This window comes from Panthera uncia (genome assembly GCF_023721935.1).
Source record: "Panthera uncia isolate 11264 chromosome A1 unlocalized genomic scaffold, Puncia_PCG_1.0 HiC_scaffold_17, whole genome shotgun sequence".
Classification (NCBI taxonomy): domain Eukaryota; kingdom Metazoa; phylum Chordata; class Mammalia; order Carnivora; family Felidae; genus Panthera; species Panthera uncia.
The window spans coordinates 123387659-123412526 of NW_026057577.1; the positions used below are offsets into that span (position 1 = coordinate 123387659).

Consider the following 24868-nt stretch of genomic DNA (forward strand, 5'->3'; position numbering starts at 1 on the left):
GCTAAATAGCCATGTTTTCATTTATCCAAGTATTCAATTATTTCATTTGTTCAGTGTGAGAGTACGAGATAAAGAAGAGAGTGTTTCTACCCTCAAAAAATATAGTCAAGCATAGGACATGAGTTTACAAGCAACTACAACATGAGACGTGTTGCATGCACATGTGATTGAGGGGTCAGAGCACAAAAAAAAACCCAGCTACAATGGTAGCTAAAACAGTTATCTCTAGGGGAGCGTGGGTGGCTCAGTTAAGGGTCCAACTCTTGATCTTGGCTCAGGTCATGATTTCACGGGGGATCGAGCCCCACGCCAGGCTCTGTGCTGACAGTGTGGAATTCTCCCTCCCTCTCCGCCCCTCCCCCACTCATGCTTTCCGTCTAAATAAACATTAAAAAGAATGCTGCAATATGATTATTTTGCCTAGTGTATCTTAACACAGAGGAATCATGCAAATGAATGTTTCAGACCCACTTCATGCCCTCCACACATAGATTAAAAGCATCAGTTTCTATATATAGATTTTAGACACTTACCATGCTTGGGAAATACCTCCAGTTATCAGAAGTGTTCTCCAATTTCTCAAAACTGAATCTTTGCTCACAGTTTTATTAGAAAAGGTTATACAGGGGCGCCTGGGTGGCTCAGTCGGTTAAGCGTCTGACTTTGGCTCAGGTCATGATCTCATGGTCTGTGAGTTCGAGCCCCGCGTCGGGATCTGCACTAATAGCTCAGCCTGGAGCCTGCTTCAGATTCTGTCTCTCTCTCTCTTTGCCCCTCCCCTGCTCACACTCTGTCTCTCTCTCTCTCAAAAATAAGTAAACATTAAAAAAAATTTTTTTAAAAAGGTTATACAGCATTTAGCATGGTGTATCACTAAACCAAAGTATTCTGGCTAAGTTTGGAATCCACCAGGAAAGAAAGCTCAAACAAGCTGCCAAGAATTTATATATATGTACCTGGATTTAAAACACTGACTTCAGACTTCCTTACTTTCTCACTTCAGCACTGTTTCCAGCCAGACTCTATACTCAATAAATGTTGGATGGACTAATCATAAGCCATTATTGCTTATACAATTTTCCATTTCTCAATAATTCAAATTATTACATACCATGCTTTGTGTCTTGCTTAGCTTTTGTCTAGAAATCAAATCTTGGATCTTGCTGAGGAAATACGAGAAAAAGGAAAATGCACTTGATAACTGCTCAGAAGTCACACTGGGTATCTCTCCAGAATTCCCACTTTCCTTTAAACATTTTTTATACCCTGAACATTCTTGTGTGTTCATCTGGACTATGGCCCTATGTAATGAAGGAGACCCTGGTGGAAACTAATGCTTTCATTTCCATAAAAATACTAAATCTAGGTAATAAGGGAGAAGAAAAAAAATCCTTGTTAGGTAAGGTTGGTTTGTAAGTTGGGAATGAATGGCCCAGCCTGTTCCTATCTATATATGTGGGATTGGGGCAGAGATCTGTGACACAAGTTGCCTAGCTGAAGGGAAAATTTCTATATAGGATTTTAAAAAACAAGGATACTAATTTAAAAAGAAGTACTTAAAATGTATTCACACCCAGTAAATGTAAAAACAAGCTAATGAAAATAATGGCAGCATTAAGAATTTTAAAATGGCTTCTTGATAGTGTATTGCTAAATTATTTTTATTCCTTCTCTCTCAAGATCCAAGTGAAAGGATAATAAAGGAATTTTAAAATGTATAAATCAATATGAATAAAATGGGAGAAGAGATATTGCTGGGTGAGAGAAACAGCAATCAGTATAAGAGGATGGAGGAAGCCATGGCATAATTTGTGCAAAAGAGGATACTGATAAACAGTGGACTTAAGACTCAGAACTGACAGGCACAAAAAGGGGAGAGAGAATCATGGTCGTTAAGTCTTATGTAGGACAGTTAAAGCTCCTCATCTCTGCAAAGAACTCCCAGTTGTTAGGTCCCAGGCCGGAGTCCGGCTTTGCATCTGATCACCTTAGAGCAAAGGTCAGCAAATCTGGCCTACTCTCTGGTTCCAGAAATAAAGTTTTACCGAAACGTACAATCTGCCCACCCATTTACACACTATCTATGCTGCTTCTGTTAGTCAGTGGCAGAGCTGAATAGTTGCTACATAGACTTGTATAACTTGCAAGGACTAAAATACTTATTTTCTGGCTTTTGAAAGAAAAAGTTCCACCAGATGAACTGAGTCAGCCAGGCACCCCTAAAAAAATGTTTTCTTTTCTTTTTTTTTTTAAACAAATTGGAATGCTCAATGACAGAGGAAACCCTATTCCCACATTTCCATGATGTTATTTCTATTAAAGAGGATTTTTATTTCTGATTGGTGAAAGGCAAGAATTCTACATCAATTGATTCCCATGTTGTTGTTTTTAATGTTTATTTATCTTGAGGGAGGGGGGAAGGGGCAGAGAGAGAGGGAGAATCTCGAACAGGCTCCTCCACAGTTGGTGCAGAGCCCCATGTGGGGCTTGATCCCAAGAACTGTGAGATCATGACCTGAGCTGAAATCAACAGTCAGAAGCTTCTATTGAGCCTCCCAGGCACCCCTGTTCTTGGTGCTTTTGAGCGAGGGGCAGCAATGACTCCTTCAGCAGGCTGAGCAGATTAAATATTTACTTTGCAGAATAGCCACACAGCAAGGCCTAGATTAGGGGCAAATGGCAGCAAGCTTGGTTGTGGTTGCAGGTCCAGACTACAATAACAATATGTTCTCTACTCCAGCTCTACTGACAAGAAAGCTGTGTGTTTTACCTCCATCTTTTGGACTCTAGCTTATAATTCTAATGAGAACTTGAAGGAGTGAGGAATGTGATTTATCAGCCTCCTCAAATCTGAACATGATGCATCATTGGCTGTGACTTGAGCTCAGGTTTCCAAATGGCAAGTGAGAAATCTCCTTTCTAATCTGATAGATATAGGGAGATATGCATTCATAAATAAGAACAAGTAATTGTATGAGAGGAACAGTCAGAGAACAAGAAGAAACTCTGAAATATAAAATGTAGCCAAATAAAAAATTTCATGGAAGAGTTAAAAGACAGACCCAAAAGACCAGCCCCATCCCCAAAATGGGCAAAAACACCAACTGAGATTAGTCCAGAAGAGTTCCTGAATTAACAGAAACCACAGAGAAACTAAGAACCTAAGGGGCATGGCACCTGGCTGGCTCAGTCTGTAGTGTGTGTGACTCATGATCTCAGGGTTGTGGATTCAAGCCCCATGTTGGGTGTGGAGCCTCCTTAAAAAATTAAAGAAACTAACAGGGAAGAAATTATCAAGATTCTCCATAGTTAAGGACACAGATTCAATGATTAGAAGTCCATGTACTCTGCAAAATGCTTTTTTAGAAGATTCCCATTAAGGAATCAAAGTGAAATTTTAAAATATGGGAAATACATAAAACATCCTAAAAGCTTCTAGAGCTGGAAAACACAGGTTGTCTACGAAGGAACAAAATCAGTATGGTAGCAGCCCTTTTAACAGCAACAACACAGGCTAGATTTTAACTCAGAATTCTAGACCCAGATATCACATCTGAGGTGAGAATAAAGACATTTTCAGACCTCTAATGACTCAACAAGTTTGTCCTTATGTGTCCATTCTTAGAAAGCCATGGCAGTTTATGCTCAAGCAAACATTTTTAGGCAAAAAGGAGGAAGGCATGGATTCTAGACATGGGTTCTGGATCCAACCGAAAGAGGGGTAGGAAAAGTCTGGTACAGCACCTTAGCAGCAGTCCTTGAAAATCAGTCCGTACTGGTGCGAAACGTTAGAGCAGCTCCAGGAAGGAGTTTCTGGATGGAGGAACGAGGGTGGGGGATGGGAGGGGGAGTGGGGAAGAGACTCAAACAGACCACTCTACAAGAATTACAGATTACTGGGGCACCTGGGTGGCTCTGTCGGTTAAGCTTCTGACTTCGGCTCAGGTCATGATCTCTCGGTTTGTGAGTTCCAGCTCCGCGTTGGGCCCTGTGCTGACAGCTCGGCGGAGCCTGGAGCCTGCTTCGGATTCTGTGTCTCCTTCTCTCTCTGCCCCTCCCCAACTTGTGCTCTGTCTCTCTATGTCTCTCAAAAAATAAATGTAAAAAAAAAAAAAAAAAAAAAAATTAAAAAAAAAAAAGAATTACAGATTACTGTGTGGAATTTATGTGAGTGAAAAGCAAAGGAATTTCACTAAAGGGAAATGAGCATATACACAAAAAGGAAACATTCATCTAGTACACTAAATGCCAGCTGTGATTTAGCAATTATTTACATAGTGTTATATTACATAAATGTTCATTATATATAGCGATATCCATATTGGGAGGGCATAAGAACTAAGTCCTTATCTTTCATAAAAAAGTTAATCGTGATAACATAAAGTCTAGACTTAATTCTATTACAATTAATAAATTATAATAGTACATTTAGAAATATAGCTACCCAAAGAAAAAGCTAAAAGAGTTCAAAGTGGTTGCTTCTATGAACAAGGGATTATTTCTTTAAATTTAATTAGAAAAATTAAACTAGTAAATAACAGAAACTGTATGTATTATCGCATTAAAAGCCTATCTTGTTAAAATTTTTATCTTGGGATTACTTTGTATAAAAGGCAGGATTTTAAAGATTCAATCAGCAGTTACAAGCTGCGCAGAAATCCACTAAGCCTACTTTTCTCCTTTTTGGATAATGTCACGTCTTTTGATTCCTTTCCTCACTTCAAACTGTGGTTATTCCCCCTGGGCTGTCCTTCAGATGAATCAAGTGTAAGCCATGTTGTCTTCTATGTGGAGACCTACCCAGGAAGACTTGTCTCACTGCGTCTTACTAAGGAAATTCATGTTCTCTCCTTATTACAATTTAAACAATATCCAGGCAAAACTATGTGACCAATTTAACCGTTTACAAATGAGGCCACTTTTCTCCTTTGACCACCACCACCCCAACTCAAGCTATCATCATCTTTCATATGGACCTTTATGGCCTCCTCAATTACTGTATAACCTGTAGCCAGTGATCTTTTAAAAATGCAAATTTCACAAATGCAAAGCTCTATTCTACTCTCACCCATCTTAATTTCTTTAATGGCTTCCTATTGCTCCTCGGACATCCTTACCATGGTCTGGTCTACAAAAGCATGATTTGGCCCATCTACATCATCAGCTTCATTCTACTGTCTTGTTCTCTGCCATTTCCTGGAACCATGAAGCTTCTGAAGGCACCTTTGCATATACCGTACCATCAGTTTGGGATTCTCCTTGCATCCCTTTCCTCCCCAACAATTTTTTTCCCCATAGAATTCAGACCTCAACCATCATGTCCCTAAGGAATGAACTGCTGAGAGCCATTAAAAATTATTTCCCATTTCTTAATGGTTCAACCAACATTATTTGGTATCTATCTATATTACATGTCAGGCTTTACCTGAGGATTAGTTTCACTTGGAGAAGGAAGCATTTCTCATCTCCCCCAGCCTTCCAGACTACTCCAGTGCTACATACTCTCATAGATTGTTACTTTTTCTCTCAAGAACACAATTCAATTGTAACCTAATAGCTGTAAAATTGTGTACTTTGCGATTCATTTCGTCTCTGCCACTGGAACACAAACGTACTGCCATTGGTCCAGAACAGTTCGTTGCTTATAGTAAGCACTTAGCAAATACCTGTCAAGTGACTGATTTTGCAAAAACTAAAAATAACCAGTGTCAGTACCAAGTGATATCCAAGACAAACTGTTAGTATGACAGGAAAGAAAGAAGAATCCATGTTTTAAGCTCAGGAAAGGAGTGCAGAATGTAGCCTGTGGTTTCTCGCTCTCTCCAATGCCAAACGTCACCTCTTTACTTTACTAATTCATTCTTAGGGTCACATTCTTATACCTTGTTTCCAGAACCACTCTACCTCAGCATCTCACACATTCCTCTGACCTTATCACCCCATTATTCCATTTCTGCTACTCTCATTACACTTGCTTTTCCATTTGATGGAGGCCTTTAAACCTTAATCCTTCCTTTTTCTCTCAGCCTAGCTCAATTACACCCAAGGTTTCCCAGTCCTGGCCCAGAGGCAGATCACCTTCCTTGCTGTGCAGCTGGCCCCACTAGAGAAAAATAACACAATTATGCATTTTGGCATCATCATGGTTCCCCACAATGCAGCCAGCAAGTGATCTTTCTGAACCACAACTCTGAGTATATTATACCGAGTGAAAGCCCTTCCAAACTTTTGAATGTGGCTTTTCAGGCCCTTTTATCTGCTTTTCTCTCCAGCTTCACTACTCAGCATGTCAGTACTCTGTTGTCTCTCTTCCTGCCTGGCCACTCTTCCTGACAAGATTCTCATTCATTTCTCAACTATAGTGTTTGATTTTGTTCTCATTCTTTCTGAAACTACTCTCCCTAAAGGTTTCCATTTACATCCTGAATGGCAGGATCAATATGTTTTCCACTTTGACTTTACTGCATTTCACATGTTGCTCTCTGCTTGGTCCTTGAAACCCTCTAACCCCTGGTTTCTGGATTCTTCCCATCTTCCTCTAATCATTTCTCGTCTCCTCCACAAATTCATTGTCCTCCTGCTGTACCTTAAATGTTGGTAGTCTCCAAGGTCCTTCCTTTGGCTCTGTGCTGCTCACTGAACAGCTTACATGCTGATGAGTCCCCAAAGCAGGCTCAGTCCAAAGTTCCCTCCTGAAGGTGTCATGTTCCCACCTTTTGGACATCATCCAAAAAGCCCTCAGATACTAGCTTCCAGCTTGTTTAAACCTAGTTATGGAAAGTAGAAAAACCTGATGGCTATTCTTGACACCGCTGTCTTCCTTTACCTCATTCAGTCAACTGTCAAGTCCTGCCATTTTTATCTCCTACATACATCTACAATCCTCCAATCTTCTCTTTATCCCTACTGCAATCATCATCCTAGTTCAGGCTCTCACCATCTCTGAGACTGTCGCATCAATGTCCTCTTCTTGACCCCTTCAAATCTACCCTCTACGTAGCAGCCAAAGTGAGCTTTCACTAATTCCTTGCTTACAATTCTTCCAGTGCCTATGCATTAAAATTTAAGTTCTGGGCAGTGTATGCTTAGCTGTCCTTACTTTCCGTAGCTTCATATTTTGAAATCCTACTACTCACATGCTGGTTCCTCTGCACAGTACTATCTACACTTTCAGAATTCTGTGGCCCATATCTCCCCCACTTAACCATTCGAATCCAAATATGCACAAAAGATGCAGATTTTTTAAAAGTAATCTCTATGCCCAGTGTGAAGCTCAGACTCAAAACCCTGAGATCCTGAGAAACTTAACATGAACCCATGGGGGAGGAGAAGGAAAAAAAAAAGGTTAGAGTGGGAGAGAGCCGAAGCATAAGAGACTCTTAAAAACTGAGAACAAACAGGGTTGATGGGGGGGTGGGAGGGTGGGGAGGGTGGGTGATGGGTATTGAGGAGGGCATCTTCTGGGATGAGCACTGGGTGTTGTAGGGAAACCAATTTGACAATAAATTTAATATATTTTAAAAAACAAAAAACAAAAAACCCTGAGATCAAGAGTTGCATGCTCTGAGCCAGCCAAATACTCCAATTATGGATTTCTTTAAATAAGCTCCCACATAACATGTTAAGTGGTTGTATTTACCAAACTTCATCACACTTATTTCAGAATCACATGGCTTCAGGCTGTGTTCTGAATTCAAAGTTAATACTCTTTTCACCACTCCAAGTTTTAGTCTTCTACTAAAGATTAGCCACGTTCAATAATTTTTGTGTTTTGATCTTACTGAATTTCACATGTTGCTCTCTACTTCCTCCTTGAAACTCTCTAATCCCTCCCTGGTTTCTGGATTCTTCCCATCTTCAAGATTAGCCAGGTAATATGGAAAAAAATTAAAATAAAAATGGGACCCATAAAATGTTCACATTTTACCTTCTCCCTTTATCTAACAGGATAGTAGGCATCTCAAAATCTGAAGCTACAAAGTGGATCTTTTGAAAAGGTATAAAAAAAAAAAATCCACAACATTTAGTCATTAGTTTCTCTACATTCATATCTTACGACTGAATAAGGACTTTCCAGATGAATCTTCTTTGTAAGAGCAACTGATCTGGGAGGTAAGAAAGAGCCTGGAGGGTTGCTCTTGGCTCTTGGTACTAAGTAGGTATATGCAGGTAACCCTTGGATGATGTAGGGTTTAGGGACACCGAGACCTCCCACATAGTCATGTGTAACTTTTGACTCAAAAACTTGGCTACTAATAGCCTACTGTTGACTAGAAACCTTACTGATAACACTGTTAATAAACACGTTATATGTATTATATGCTGTATTCTTACAGTTAAGCTAGCAAAAAAAAAGAAAAAATTAAGAAAATCACAAGGAAAGTAAGTTACAGTATTTGCATATAAGTGGAACTGCACAGTTCAAACTCATGTTGTTCAAGGGTCAACTGTAGCTTGTAGATATCAATTCACCTATTTGAGCCTCAATTTCTCTTCACCTGTAGTTAATGGATTTCCAAAACAGTTTATACATGTCACTGGTGGGAGTGACCGGGAATCCCCTGAAATTATATGCACAATTCTGTTCAGTCTTCTAAGAAGGGTTTGTTTAGTTTCCTAGGTAGGGATTTCATGGCTTTCATTAGATACTTAAAGAGGTTCATGAATACCTGGATTAAATGAGTTGTCAGATCCCTCATAGTTTAAGACTCTATAGAAATTTTTTAAAACTATGGAATGTGGAGATCCATTATCAGTTTAGGTTTTATGACAAACTTAGATTATGATTACATTTTCCTGTTCTTTGTTCTAAATTACAATTCTAGGCAAGTTATGATCACGGCAGACTTAACACTGCCATTTCTTGTGGGGAAAAAAGGGTGCAGACAGTACAACTATATGACAAAGTAACACAAAATAACTTTTCATTTCTAAGGTTCTAATGACTGAAAAAAAAGTCACAAATAGAAGCAAAATTACATTCAACAAAACTTCAATGCCTACAAACTATATAATAAAAAATAACCACGACCAATTGTCCACTTATTTCAAACAGTAGGTAACAAAATTCTGACTAACAGAGGAACTTTAATCACAGGGCAACTTCTGTTATCTGTTTAAACTTGTGTTTCCTTACTTTAGTTCTTCATCTCTAATTGCCTGTTTGGCATTTGCCAACTAAAATTCAAAGGATTAAACAAACGTTTATCACCATCTTTCTGAAAACTAGACCTACCTCCTTACTTCATTATCTCTGTAATGGCACCACTATTCTGGTTACACAGGCTTAAGAATCAATACACAGGAGTTTGGGAGAGAGACAATGTCTCTCAAACCCAAAATAAATTCAGTTACGAAAAAGGATTACAAAGCGGAAAATAACTGTTGTTCCTCTATTTAGAACCAACTATTTCTTAAGAACCCAAGGACAAGATTCAGTTTCTTCATTAAAAAATTTGTAAAGAATAAAAGATGAAGACATCTATAGATTAAGACCTAAAACTAAAAAAGACATTTTGAAGACATTGAAAATTTGAAGTTACTGGATATTTGATGTCAAGGAGTATTAATATTTAAAGATGATGTGTTTATAGATGAAATAATGTATCTGGGGTTTCAGAAAAATATAGAGGAGGATATAGAGGGTGTAGCTGAAATAAGCTTGGTCAGAAATTCAGAATGATTGAAACTGAGTGATGGGTCTGTGGTGATTCTCTAACAAAAAGTTAAAATCATTAAAAAAAAATGCTGATGAGAATAAAAGAATGTGTGCATTCTGCATCAGTGTGGGCCATGAAGCCATATACAAGTGGCGCCTCACAAAGAAGGGTGGGTCGGTGGTATTCACTGGATTATCACACAGAACACAGGGATTTTATCACCACTTGGTCAATAAACTATGCAAATGGGAACTTGTTTGGTCAGTGACCTATTACACCAAATTTACATTCAACTGTTAGGACCAACAGAACAATGAGTGGTTAGGAAAATTTTCAAATAAAAATATGACACCAAGTTGTGTAATGAATAATATGCTTCCTATGACAAAAATTAGCTAAGGGGTTAAACCAACTTCAGTTTTAAAATGAGCAAGGCAAAACAGCAAAAGGTTCAAACAAGTAGGATTTCTGTAACACAAAATTTACTGTCAAGTGTCTCAAATTACATGATCATTTCAAGTGAATGATCTGATGGAATTTATATTGGCAAAAGTAACCTTATTCCAGTTTAGTATCAATAGCTTTGGAGATGCAGACCACCTGGGTGCTGCGCTAGTGACCACACTGAGTTCTTTGTGCAACCGAAAGCGGAGTACGGGTGAAGAAAACCACATACCTTCCTGGGTAAGTTCACTTTCTACGTGAACATATGATAACTTTGCTCATTGCTCATGAAATCCACATTGGACAGAAAAGCTGGACTTACCTGTCTTCATGGATAGACTACAGTCGTCAATAACTGTGTGCTTCAGTTACCTGCTAATGGTTCAAATATTCAACATATCAACAAAGTAAGCTACATACTACTTTTCTTTAAAAGTTTAGAATTTCTCACTAGAGATTACTAAATTGTTTTCTGCCTTTGTATTTTGATACAAATTTTTTAAACTACCCATTCGCTGTCAAAATAGTAAACAATTTAAGAAAATACAAAAATTTCGTAATTAATATATTAAAGTGAAGAGGTACTTGGCGCTTTTTATATCAAATAGAACACACCTTCTTTTCAATACAAATCAATAAAACATGATTTGGCATATTACAGTATCAACAAACTACCGATTAAGATTGAACTTTGTAAACCCTTAATATACATGGAAAGTTTGATTTTGTAGATTTGACCGTCAAGGCCTTAACCTATTTTACTGTTAAGACCTAAAAAATTCACATTTGAGAAATCTACTTTTTGAAAACTTTGGTTAGTATATTTTAAGGGTTAAGGCTTAGGAATTGTATCAACATTTGGCTTATATTAATAGCTAAAATACTGGAACTCAGAATGTATGGAAAATTCCTGAACACAGAAATCCACCTGGCAAGAGAAGCCTTACCTACTGTGTGCCTACCCCCTAAAGCTCACTCTGAAGAGGGTCCCTAAGTATAAACACACTAAGTATCCTTTAGGAACTGATCTTTCAATAAGGATCATCTCCTTTAATTGTTTAATTAGCTTAGAATAGTGAGACACAATTATTCCAACTCCAAATTTAAATCCCTACAACATTTATAAACTAATTACTGAATCTGAGACTCAGTTTTCCTCATCTACAAAATGGGGATAAAACATTTAACTAGCAGAGTTTTTTTAAGAATCAAATAACAGCATGCACGATTGTCAACCTTCATAGCATTCAAGATCAGTTTTACTACATCTTCTTTAGAACTCTACAGGCTTGGACTTTATTTTCTTATATTTTTTCTACATTAGTATTTACTCTTATTGATGAATTTCTATTGTTTTCATTAGCTACCTCAAGTCCTTTCTGATTAAACATACTACTCCATGGGGGAAAAAAGCCAATCTAGTTTTATTCTACAGAGTTCACAGTAAAAAGGAAGAGGAAACATACAATTAAGTGGAAGAAGAGTGGGAAAACATTTCCTTCAAGAAAATGTTCTGAAAGAATTCCACATCGGAAATAGATCCTGAAAAGTTATTTTCATTGTGGTTTAATAAGTGTTCACAAAAAGGTATTTTGTGGCAATGTCACTTTTCCTCACAAATTGAGAATCTTAATTTATTGGCCAATTTCATAAAACTTAACATTCTAGAGGTCAACTTTTAAAAATGAACTTAAAAATAAGTACACATTGTTTTAATTTAAAAGACTTAAATTTGAAACACACCTTCTCCCCTGCGATTTTAGCCATTACTATTTCTGAGCATCAACTATGCAGATCAACTGATTAAATACCCACTCTCCCCATTTGTAATAACAACCGTTCTCCAAAGAGGTATAAAATGTTTAGAATAGAAAATGAATAAACATCTCAACTAGTAAAATTACTCCTTTTTCAGCATTAAAAAATAACTTGTGAAAAATGTAATGTAAATACGAAATGTCATACTCCACTCTATTTCTAAAATAACACACAGCATAATTTTAACTAAGAGAAATGCTAGTTTCCCAAAATAGCATGACTGTTACCTTTTCCCCAGGTTTAAAAAATAAATATTACCATCATGACATCACTAGAAAGAAATTGAAGCATACAAGGAATAAACTATAGTTTCTTTTTATATCAAAATGTACTCTTGAAAATGTGTTTGGCACAGTGCTAAATCATATATAGTTAATACTAAATATTGCAGGATACAATAAAACCCTGGAGTTAACTGTTTACACCCTCTTATGGGAATGAAAATAATAGATACCAATTATTCAGAAGTCAGCCTATACAAACTGTATAAACAATATTTTATGTTTTGCTTTGAAAACCAGTGATATAATAAATTTTACATAAAAGACTGCAAAATAATATAAATGGATTTAAACAGATCTTTACAATAAGAAATTCAAATGGAAACAGACAAGTAACAAAGAGAAGTAAAAAAATTTATTGCAGTATTCGCTCCACCAGATTGCCTGGGGATCCCTTTTCTTGTATTGTTTTCAGGGTGACCTAATACATCAAAATCTACATTTACAAAAACTCCTTCTGCAGATAGGTCATAGATACTGCATGCTTTTTTTTTTTTTTTTTTTTTTTTTCAACAGAATAAATTATATATCCAGGAGAGTCTGCCATTTTACAGCCTGGAAAAAACAATGCTTCCCTGGAAACTGGGCTAAGCTAAAGAAAGCCATCCGCTGCTAGGTTAAACTCCAAGAACACTTTATTAAGAACATTAACAGACTAATTTCCAACATTCACTTGTTTATTTTTTAAACAGAACGTTTTTTTCCAAGATATAAACAATTTTTGTTAAACTATAATACAGTGGGAGTAAAAATGAACTGAGAATCTGTTTCTGCTGCACAACAGCGAAGGGAGCTCCCACAAAAATGTTTGCCCAACATTTCCTTCTTTTGTTCCTGCATCCCAGGTTCCATTCTTACTCTTCATAAAACTGATTTTTTTTTGCCAGAATGTTGATATTTCAAGTTTTTCTGCCTTTTAAAAAAATTCCTGTAAATTTGGCTGCATGTACAAATTCATTAGCTGGAAGTCCCATCCTTGGCGGCATACAGGGATCGTAAAGTCTGAACAACTTTATTAGTCAGCTTATTAGCACTCGTTAGAGCAATTTTTTTGTAAATAATGTCTGACTCTTTAATAGTGTCTACCCAAGGCACCAGTTTGCGGCCGTCACGGCGCTTAGCCTCAGTCCAGGAGCCACTGTAGGAGCCTGCCATCCACTGAACACTGAAGCCATTGCTGGTTTTCTGTACTACTCTTGCAATTTGTGGTCGATCTTTGTACTTTGGACAGCAAATAGCGATGACATCCATGACGTCAACACTTTCATTCATCTGTGCTGCCAACTCCGTAGAGTCTGAATTTCGTTTTGACCTTCTCAATGACTAAAACATTGGGGGGGGGAAAAAAGACGAAGTGTTACACAAAAGAATTTTAGTGAAATTTTTGTTTTTATTGCTTTTAATCCCTTGACGCCGGGAGTTTGGGATTTCCCAGCACACTTCCATTGCCGGCAATGAGACGCACCGTGACCGCCAGCGCCAAGGGGTTAACATATACTTGTAAAACCATATAACTCTTAATTTGTACCCGTGTCTTTACTCTTATTGATATATAAAATTATATATACATATGAACCATAAAGCTACATAAAACTTAGCAACAATAAAAAAGGATAACACACATTAATACAATCCAAAAAAAATTAATAACCCTTTATGCTGGATAAGTCTCATTTCTGTTTTTTCTTTTTTATTGTCTTTTATGTTAAACTTTCTACAAAAGGATGTATAAATGGTTAAGTAGAGAATCTCTATCTACAAAATGTTTTCTCTCATAAGTATTACATTACTTGGTGTACATTTAATAGACTGACATATATAAGCACATAAAAATCATTTTACGTAATACGCTGCGAAATACGTTGACTCCTCCTCCGCCTCACCCCTGAAGTGCCTCCTCCTCTATCCTCCCCATCACTTTCATCATCTTCTGTCTCTGCTGCTGCATTATTTTTAGGGCTGCCTCCTCCAAGCAGCGAGGTAATTGCTTTGTTCCGAGCATTTGTACTAGCTGACACCTCCCCTTCTTCCTCCTCTTCATCAGGGTCCAGATGTTCCATGAGAAGTTTGAACTACAAAAATTAGATATGAATTTAGAATTTTATGTACATAATTTCAAGCAAGATTGTTAAATCCTTAAATGTTTCCTTTAAAATTTTTTTCCCTAAATGTTTTCTACAGCAGTAATTGGGTGTGGGTGCTAGTTTAATTGCTAAATAGACTTTAGCTATTGTCTGCATCAGGGCCTGGTAAATATTTTCTATAAAGAGCCAGATAGTAAATGTTTTTGGCTTTTGTACACCATGTGGTCTCTGTCATAACTATACAACTCTTGTCACTGTAGTGTGAAAGCATCTAGCAACAACATAAATGAGTGGGCATGGCTGTTTTAATAGAAGTTTATTTAAACAAGCAGTAGGGAAAAAAAAAAAAACAAACAAACAGGCAGTGGGGGCCAGATTTGGCCCATAAGTTGGAGTCTGCTGACCCTGGTCCAAGTCATCAAGCAACCAAGTGATTAATAATTAAATACTGATAGACATTTCCCCCATTTTCTGTCCCCCTTTGCCTTCTCTGAAAGAAGATAAAAGAGGATAAAAAGAATGTTAAAGAATTTTAAATGAGAATTAAAGTAATTTTCAGTTTTAGAATATAAGGTTTACAGTCTATGAATAATATGAAAACCACTGTGTAGGTTTCATTCTTGGTCAAAAATATCATTATTAGTTATGTTTAGCTACTTGCTTGAAGTAGATTAAAACAAAAAACTATTTTTATTTTTGAGGGACAATCCTCCCCCCAAATATTTCTTTAAACATAAAACTTTACTGGGGTAAAATATACCTTAAAACTTATCATTCTAGATTTTAGTGTTCAATTCATTGCCATTAAGTATATTCACCATGTTGTATAATCATCACCACCATCATTTCCAAAACTTTTTTATCATCCCAAACAGAAATTCATTCTGTTCCTATTAAAACAATAGCTCCTCATTCCTTCTGGTAACAACCTCTATTCTATTTTCTGTCTCTATGAATTTGCCTAGTCTTAAAGACATTTTAAGTGTTTTTTTAAGCTTATTTGAGAGAAATAGAGAGAGAGAGGGAGAGAGAGAGAGAGGAGAGAGACAGAGTATGAGCAGAGGCGGGGCAGAGAGAGAGAGAGAGAGAGAGAGAGAGAGAGAGAGAGAGAGAGAATCCCAAGCAGGCTCCACACTGTCAGCACAGAGACTGATGTGGGGCTTGATTTCACAAACAGTGAAATTTTACCTGAGGTAAAATCAAGAGTCCGATGCTTAACTGACTGAGCCATCCAGCCACTCCAAGACATTTTAAAAGCACTTTTTGTACATATACACATTCTTACATACTTGTTAACAGAGTACATACATAAGAGACATACAAATATATAAGCCTGTATTACACTTCTGTAAGAATACGTAAAAAAGTACTAATACTGGTTGCCAGGAAGGAGAGCAACAGGATGGCTGGAGGGCAGGAGGATGACTTTTTCATGACTTTCTCCTTGTATGAACCATAAACTATGTAATCTACTGAATTAAGAAAAATACACACATGGGCATGGCTTTTTTCCTAAAACCTGCCTAAAAGCTTTCATTCTTACTGAAATAAAATGAGCAGTGGGCTGGCCTTTCCTAAGAAAAAGTAATTATGATGCAATGGGTGAAATGGGAAAGGCAAGCTTCAAGGAACTCATTAAAACCACATACAGAAAAATCATCCTGGTGGTTTATGAAGCTTCAGTGTAAGGGGGACTGCTTTCTCCCAGGAAAGAATTTACTTTTCAAGAAAGTCACTATTAAAAAGAAACAGATTTTGGTTTTACTACTCACATCTAGATACTGTTTTACTATACTCCTCTTCACATCTTCAGTGATTTTGGAATTAGCCATATCACTCCGCAGGAAGTCCAGTGTTTGTTTGGGATGAAAATGAACTCCTGTTTTCCGGTTTATCGCTTTATCATATACTTTTGCAGATTCAGATGGAGAGTATTTCTGAATTTTACTGTTTTGGGAAAACAAAGTCATTAACTTTAAAATTTTTTCAGGCATTTATATTTAAAGTGATTGCAGTTAAATTTAATTTACTAATAATTAAACTTTTTATCATACAGATTTCAGCCAGTGAACTTGTACACAAAAATAAACATAATTTCAAAAGGGAAGTAAAGACATAAAGACAAAGATTCACAAGAATAATATTCTCTTGTTTCCATCAGCATTTGTCTGAAATAGAGGCATCATTTAAATGAAAGTATTTCTCATGTCTGTTTTTGAGTGCTATGATCATGATTGTAGAACAGTTTCAACATAATACTGGTTTATGTAACTAGTTTACCTCCTACTTTCCTGCCCTCCCAATTATTCATCCTCTACACAGCAGCCAAAACCTGTTTCATATTATTAACAACTCTGGCTTAAAAATCCTCCCGACTTAGGGTGCTTGGGTGGCTCAGTTGGTTAAGCATCCTGGGTTTTGGCTCGGGTCTTGATCTCATGGCTTTGTGGGTTTGAGCCCTGCATCTGGCTCTGTGCTGGCAGCTCTGAGCCTGCTGGGGATTCTCTGTGTCCCTCACGCTCTGCCCTTTCCCCACAAGACGTGTGCTGTCTCCCTCTCAAAATAAATAAAAGTTAAAAAAAAAAAAAAAAATCTCCCCAACTCCTTAGCATCACCTCAAGGCCTTACAAGGTTTTACATTAAATTAGTTGCCAACATTTAACATCAAGATATGTCCATTAAAACCTGGATTATCTAGCTTCTCTTGCAAAAGTAGATGCTCTTGGCTACATTATGCCTACCCTCTTCTATGGCAAAAAATTGATGGACATCTGAGTAATACCTGAGTCCTTTAAATAAAACGTGTTTTTTCCAGTTTGCCAGTGACCTTCTCCTGAATCCCCTTTGTTCCGTTTCATGATCTATCTCCTATGAACATTTGGCTTTGTGATTCCTTTTTTTTTTAATGTTTTTTCATTTTTAAGAGAGAGGGACAGAGCATGAGTGGGGTAGGGGCAGAGAGAAAGGGAGACAGAATCTGAAGCAGGCTCTAGGCTCTGAGCTGTCAGCACAGAGCCTGACGTGGGGCTCGAACTCACCAATCATGAGATCATGACCTGAGCTGTAGTAGGATGCTTAACTGACTGAGCCACACAGGTGCCCCAGCTTTGTGATTCCTAATGTAATGTTTTAATGAAATGAAAAATGACAAGGGGTGCCTGAGTGGCTCAGTCAGTTAAGTGTCCGACTCTTGGTTTCTGCTCAGGTCATGAACTCACGGTTCATGAATTCAAGCCCTGCATCGGGCTCTGTGCTGACAGCACGGAGCCTGCTTGGGATTCTTTCTCTTTCTCTGTCCCTCCCATGCTCTCTCTCAAAATAAATGAATTAAACTTAAAAAAAAAATGACCAAAGTTTCATGGGTACAGGCAGAAAAAAGATACCTACAGTGACTAATTGTGGGTAAAATTATAGGGCATTCACAAATAATTAGTACTTTACTATCTCTTACATTAGAGACTATTTGGGTTCTATGAGAGCTCAGTCTAGTTGGTCTACATCTATTCTTTATTCACAGCTCTTTGAACACTTAAATTTGCAATCTACATGAAGATCAGCTTAATTCTCTAATAAGGTCTTTTTAAGGAAATCAACAAAGTTAAGTCCTTTGATTTACAATGCATTATGACTATGAAATGTTTGTCTTCTCTTCAAGAATAAAGTGAACAAACTGTGATATATTACACAACAAAATATATAGCAACACTATGTTCCTTCTTTAAAAAGGAACATTTTTAATATGAAAATAAGCATGCAATCAAAACTGAGTTTCATATTTCTTTATAATTTGAACCAGGTAAATTTTTTTCTCTCACTGCTAATGTAACCTTACCTATCAGAAAATCCACAGAGATTCTTCAAATGTTGTTTTAGCATCAGAAGCAATAAAATACCCTGGGAGACATTTGCAAATTCAATTAAAGGAGCTGAATTTTCTGGCAAGCATTTCATCACTGAATTTATGTCATCTTCCGAATCTGAATCTGAATCTGAATCTACACGTTTCCGTGACTTCCGAGGCCTGGAAACTTCTTCTTCACTCTCACTTGACTCATTTTCTTTACTAGGTGATGATTTTCTCTCTTTCCTTTTGTCTTTTACCATTGACTGGGGGGGTGAAAAAAAAGGAAAAATAGTAACAAAATACCCCTAATAAATACATATGGTCCATTCAACAACTTCAAAAAAGCACCTTTAAATTAATATTTTATATATTAAAACCCTCTGACTTTCCATAAACAGGTTCCAAGACTTAATAAAATCGTATATAATCCACTGCCCTGATCTCTCCCTCCCCAAAAGCTCTTCTGAAATATCAAAGGGAAACAATTTTGTTATAGGATAGAAATGAAAATAAGTTAGTTATAAAAGTATAAATTTGGTACATAGGTAAGCCATTACACAGGAAAAGTAGTAAATATAGTTTAACCGAGGAGAGGGGTGCCTGGCTGGCTCAGTCAGCAGAACATATGACTTGTGATCTCAGGTTCATGAGTTCGAGCCCCACACTGGGCATAGAGACTACTTTAAAAAAAAAAAAAGTGCTAAATATAATTTAACTGAGGAACATTTAATAGGTTTGAACATCCCAGCATCTATCAAATTCTCCCTTTTAAGAGCTTTTCAACAAGATAATATGGAACTTTTCTTAAACAGTTATTTTTTTCTGTATTTCATGAAACAGTTGACTCTTAAAAAGAAATAAAGTCAGCTAGATTTAAGAGAGGAGAAAAGACTAGATTACAAAGCAATTATTCAAATGTAATTGTTCAAGAAATAAAATGGGAGAAACATTTACAAGTATATCCACAACAGTGAGAGAAAATAAAGTAACATTATGGCTTAAGTTTCTGGGGGAATTATTTAACTTCTCAAACTTTAAGGTGCACCTAGGGATTCTGTTAAAAATAGACTGTTTCAGTAGGTCGAGGGTGGGGCCTGAGGGTCTGCAGTTCTCACAAGTTCTCAAGTGAGGCCACTGCGGCTGGGTCTTGGTGCAAACTTCAAGCAGGAAGGGTTTAGATCCCTCTGTAATTCCAACCCTTGGGTATTATAATAATCTCCCTGATTTACTAGTTTGATCATATCGAGTTCTGAGTGCAACAATTTTGTAAAATGAGATCTACTGTGTCATCAGGCACATGAAAATATTCCGATTAATTTTTAAATAATTTACTGAGGGCCTACTATGTTTCCAAGTGCTATACTAGGTGCCATTACAATGAAACCAATTACATTTTCTTCTAAAAAAACCACAAAAGAGAAGACATAAGGTTTATAATAAGAAACTCAGTAAAGATTTTGGGCATACAATATGCCAACCCCATTATGATGCTGGTGTTCAGAGATAAGGAAATCAACATTATACATTTTCTGTGTTTCCTTATAAGTAAGCTATCTATCTCTATCTCTAGTTATATCTCTTCAAGTATACTATTGTGACCTACAGCATTACCAGATTTATAGAATCGCAAGATGCTTTAAAATGGGGTTTAAATGGATATATGAATGGACACCAAACACTTAAGGTCAGTGCTTAAAGTAAGAGGAAAAAAAGAAGTGGGATGGCTTATCAAAAGAACAATACATACATCCATATATACACACACACACACACACACACACACACACACACACACACACACACATATATATGGATGTATGTATTCCACTTAAATGATCTGAAATGGAATGGTTTTAGGTCTTTCTTAACAGAAATGAAACAGCAACCCACTTCTTCTCCCCAATTCAAGCACTGCCCAGATTTTAAATTATTTAGAAAGGTTTTATATACCTGTGAAAAGAAAAAAAAGAACAATGGAAACAAAACAGTGAAAATAGCATGCCTGCACTTTGACAGATGCATAAGAATAGTAATGTGTGTAACTTACCTCCTTGAATGACTGCAGTAGGTTACTACCAGAAACTGAGAGTGTAATGTCTATATGATGCATTATAAACAACGGCTCTTCCTGTGTCTGGTATGGAAAACAGGCTAGATTGTCTGCTATATACAAGAGCATATTCACTTCTGTTTTCTGTAAATTTTAAAAAAAGGTACACATGTTTAGTGGATAATCTAGAAATCCATCCAAAAATCCTTTTTAGAAAAAATATTAGAGGGCACTTTCACCTCAGTTAATGCTTCTGAAAGAGAAGGGCGGAGGAGGGAGGGAGGGAGGGAGAGAGCAGGGAAGGGAGGTAAGAAAAACGGATGAGGGGTAACAGAAATGGATTTTATAAAATAATCTTATACCCATCTTAAGAGATTTCATAATGAAGTATACCATGGACCTCAAGAAGGGAAGAGGTGAAATTTTTCAGTGCACCCAAGTGGAATTCCCTCAAGTTTTCTTATAGAGTATATGGGATCTTTATGATAAATCCATACCACATCAGAAAGTATACATATGAATCATAATGATTTGTCATTGTGCTTCTAAGAGTTTAACCCATATGGAGATCAGTTACACACAGTTACTATTCTGCCCTCAACAATAAGCAGTAATAATAGTACTAACATGTGGGTTAAAAAAAAAAAAAAATCAAAGCTCACGTATTCAAAAAACATTTGTCAGTTTCCTACATATACATAATTTAGAATATCAGTCGTTCTGACAGTGCTACCATAGTCCCACATTATAAAAACTGAGGTAAGCAAAAATTAGGGTTACTACTGGTTGTTTGCTTTAAAAAGAAGTAACAGAGATTTTCAGCATTTCATAACCATACAGAATATAAACAGAAAGGCACATTAATATTTAAATTCCTTTAAAACATTTACAGTTTAGGAAAAAAAATGAAAACTATATAGCAATCAAAGCATACTCCCTTCTACCATCTCACCTATCCTGCCATGCAAGCAACATAAAACCCAACAGCGGCAACAGCAACAACAAAATCCAGTAGGACAGATGGAATAAACTTGCTTTCACTCTATTTTTTTATTTTTAAATATGTGTCAACATCTACATGTTACAGTTGGGGAAACGCAAACACAGAACTCTACCTCATCTATTAACATTAATTTATATATACTGTTTCCTCCTAAGCTGCAAATGTTCAGGACGACTCTCAATAAACCTTTTAAAAACTGAAATTCTTCAACTCTGGTCATAAAGAAGTCCTGTATTGCTCTTCCCTTTCGAAAATCAAATTTCTTAAAAGAATACTCTAGAGCTGCTCCCCCATTGTCTTCCCTACCACTCTTCAATCACAATCAGACCTGTGTCCCTCACTGCTTGACTGCTTCCCATTTTTTAAAATCTCTTCTTGACTTGTGAGTAGCACTGGACACTACCCTCCACCCTTTCCTTCCTGAAAATTTCTTCCTCCTTAGTTCTCTCTTCGACTATTCCTCTTTTTATGTCCTTCTCAAGCCAACTCCTTTTCAGCAATCCTATTATTATTCTCAGGTGCTCAGGACAAGAATATTCCAGTTATCCTTCGACTATTCTTACACAGCCTCATTCATTACTTCTTCACGCTTCTTTCCTTTCCTACCACCATCATAATAGATCAGTCCCTTGTTACCTCTAGTGTGAACACAATGCTAAAAAATCCATGTTCCTAAAAATGTCCTTTGGCACCTGTCCTCATTACTTTCATTCAAATGCTTTTACTGGTTTTTCACTGTCTACAAGATCTTCCATAAACCATGCCTTATTATGACCTTTCTGCTCCAGTCAAATAACAATCTATTCATTATTTCCCACACATTCTTATCTTTGTGCCTTTATTATGTTTTTACCCCTGCCTTAAATAGTAGGTCCATCTCATCTAATTCCCAGGCCTTCAGTGATTTGTTCCTCCTCTGACATCCTTTCCTGGAAACAGGAGACGGCACTGCATTATGACAGCTGAATTTCCAGCTTAGCATTGCTCATGCTGGGGTGACAGAACATCGAGCTAGTGACAGACACACAGCAGGCAATGAAAGCACACAGGAATGAAGCTCAGGAGAAGAGATAAGGACTAGAGCAGTATCAACAGTATGAACCACCTGGCACTCAAAATATGCTAACCTTAACTATTATTTATTTCCTTTATCATGTCTCCACAACTGGAGGGAGGTAGATCCATTGAGGGCAAGAGCACTATATCATACCATTTTCCACTCCTAGCATGATGTCCTACATACCATGAAAACTTAATACTGATGATGACATGATGATGATGATGGTCATGGTGATGATTAAATGATAGTCCAAGTACTTCTGAAATAAGTGCTTGTAATATTTATCTACTAGATCACATATCAAAAAATTTCATGTAGTACTTAAAAAAAAGAGGCCTAGTAAGGTATCTACATTCTGGTAATTTAAATTTTGTTTTATTGAAAAAAATCTGGTTTTGGGATCATAACAATCAACTTGTAAGTGATTAAATACAAAAAATATTTCTTTTGTTCTTTTCAAAGCTTTACACACAAACACAGACTAACTGGTAAAGCTCTATATGGGCAGATACTAAATCTGTCCTATCCACCATTTTATCTTCATCTCTTAGCACAATGACTACCACACATAGCAGGTGCTGAATAAATATGTGTGTAAAATGAATGAATAAATTAAGAGGTAAGCTTAAACAACAGAGCCTTCTATTTTGTTCGTTTATGGGCCTGGCCAGTGCAACTTGTGCAATAGCCCAAAGGGTCAAAATTGTAATTACACACAAGTGGGCTCTTTATTAAGGAAGTCAAGTTGAACAAATAAGGACTTCAGTAGCCAAAAACCTGGAACAGTTATTCTAATAATATTTGACTGTAGCAGGAATAAGTGAAGTCTGACCTTATTTACTGAAGTAACTTATCCTCCAAAGTGATAATTTAAGTGATGTACCTTATTTAAAGTTATGCTTAAAGGAACTATTATCAAAGTTCATAAGATACTCAGTATGGAGACACAGTTATACTACTTTATCGCTCACTGTATTTATATTCATGTGAAACTTCCCCTCCAAATTTGACTATATACCTTGTAATTAATATAAGAAGATGTAAAGAAACACATATTTAATATAGTCACTATTATTGACTAAAATGGTCATATTTTCAAAATGCTGACTACTTTAGGCATAAAATTTATACAACATTTATTTTCTTAAAATAAAAAGGTTTTTATGCTTACTGCTGTGTCATCAAAGAGGTTGAGTAAAGAAATTAGAAAGGCCCGTCTGTGTTGGCGATTTCCACGGATCATGGAGTAAAGATGTGAACACAAAGCGCTAGAGGACTCGTCTTGTCTGAAACCCCTCACAGGATCTTTTAGGCATGTGTTGATTGCCTGTTGTACCTGGTAGGACATCTTCATACCAGCCACTGCTTTCATCTGAAATCAATAAAAGGCTCATTTTTGTAATGGAAATTAAGAGTCAAGTTAAAACTATACTTTGAATATTATAAGCAGAGGCTAACTCCACTGTTTAGTTTTCTTACTTAAAATCATAAAATCATGGAACTCAAATGCTGTAAGGAACATCAGAGATCATCTACTGCAACCCCCTTGTTTTATATAAGAAAAAATCAAGACCCAGAAAGCCATTACTGCCAAGATCACACTGTAGGGACTAGAACCCAGGCAACCTTACTTTTAGTCCAGCACGCTTGCTGGACTATCACCTCTAGCTCAGTTTTAAGAGTTAATTTTAAATGAGAATAAAAAGCTTGGGGGACAAACTCAGTTGCATGTTTAGAAGTAAATACAGTAAAACCTTGGATTGTAACTTGCTCTGTGAGTGTTCTGCAAGATGAGCAAACATTTTTTTTAATGTTTATTTTTGACAGAGACACAAAGTGTGAGTGGGTGAGGGTCAGAGACAGAGGGAGACACAGAATCCAAAGCAGGCTCCAGGCTCTGAGCTGCCGGCACAGAGCCGGACATGGGGCTCGAAGCCATGAACTGTGATATCATAACCTGAGCTGCAGTTGGACGTGTAACTGACTGAGCCGCCCAGATGCCCTGAGCAAACATTTCTAATAAATTTTAACTTGATAAACGAACAATGTCTTGCAATACGAGTAGTACATGATGCCAAACATCACATGATCACAACTGAGCCAATGGTTCTTCCGTCTCTCTGTCTCTCTCTCTCTCACTAAGGGATCGTGGGTGATCATCTCCCATGCTTGGATGCTCGGTCTCAGGCTTCGGTGTTTGGCAGAAATCAGTGATTTTTCAGAACGTTGGAAGGTGCCCACAACTGGCACTAGTGTATTTTTTGGTCACTTCAAAGCACCTATGGACAGTCCTTTGCTTTCCATACAACAGCAAGCCTAGGAATGCTTTGCTTCATTCTAGGTCAGGTTGCTTGCAGATATAGACCCTTTTCCTCTGCTGTTTTATTGCCAGTTACATTACAATATATGACAAGAGTTTATTAATACCATACCGTAGTCAACATCCGTGTGAGTGTACACAATGGCTCCCATACAGAAAAAGATTCCAATGAGCCAACAGAGAGCAGTGATTCCGTTAGTGATAGTGAAAGTTGTCCTACACAATAACCCTCCTCTCTCGTCTCCTTCACACCAGCCACGAAAGTTTTCAAAGGTAAGTGCAGGTTAATTTATTTATTTTTCTTT

The 24868-nt window shown here is 37.0% G+C and overlaps 1 protein-coding gene across 6 annotated transcripts in view; it reads right to left on the minus strand.

Moving 5' to 3' along the window:
- Positions 1–8327: 8327 nt before the first annotated feature.
- Positions 8328–24868, minus strand: part of NIPBL (NIPBL cohesin loading factor) — a 199522-nt gene continuing 182981 nt past the window's right edge. For 5 of the 6 annotated variants that reach the window (XM_049648156.1, XM_049648153.1, XM_049648150.1 and 2 more), the window contains 6 exons: positions 23415–23615; positions 20178–20324; positions 18119–18393; positions 16059–16233; positions 14086–14274; positions 8328–13525 (listed from right to left, as the gene is read on the minus strand). In XM_049648156.1, the coding sequence (XP_049504113.1) occupies positions 13160–13525; positions 14086–14274; positions 16059–16233; positions 18119–18393; positions 20178–20324; positions 23415–23615 (1353 nt within the window). In that variant the 3' untranslated portion in view covers positions 8328–13159. Of the gene's footprint in view, positions 13526–14044; positions 14275–16058; positions 16234–18118; positions 18394–20177; positions 20325–23414; positions 23616–24868 lie in introns of all 6 variants that reach the window. The other variant, XM_049648154.1, reaches the window with a different exon arrangement.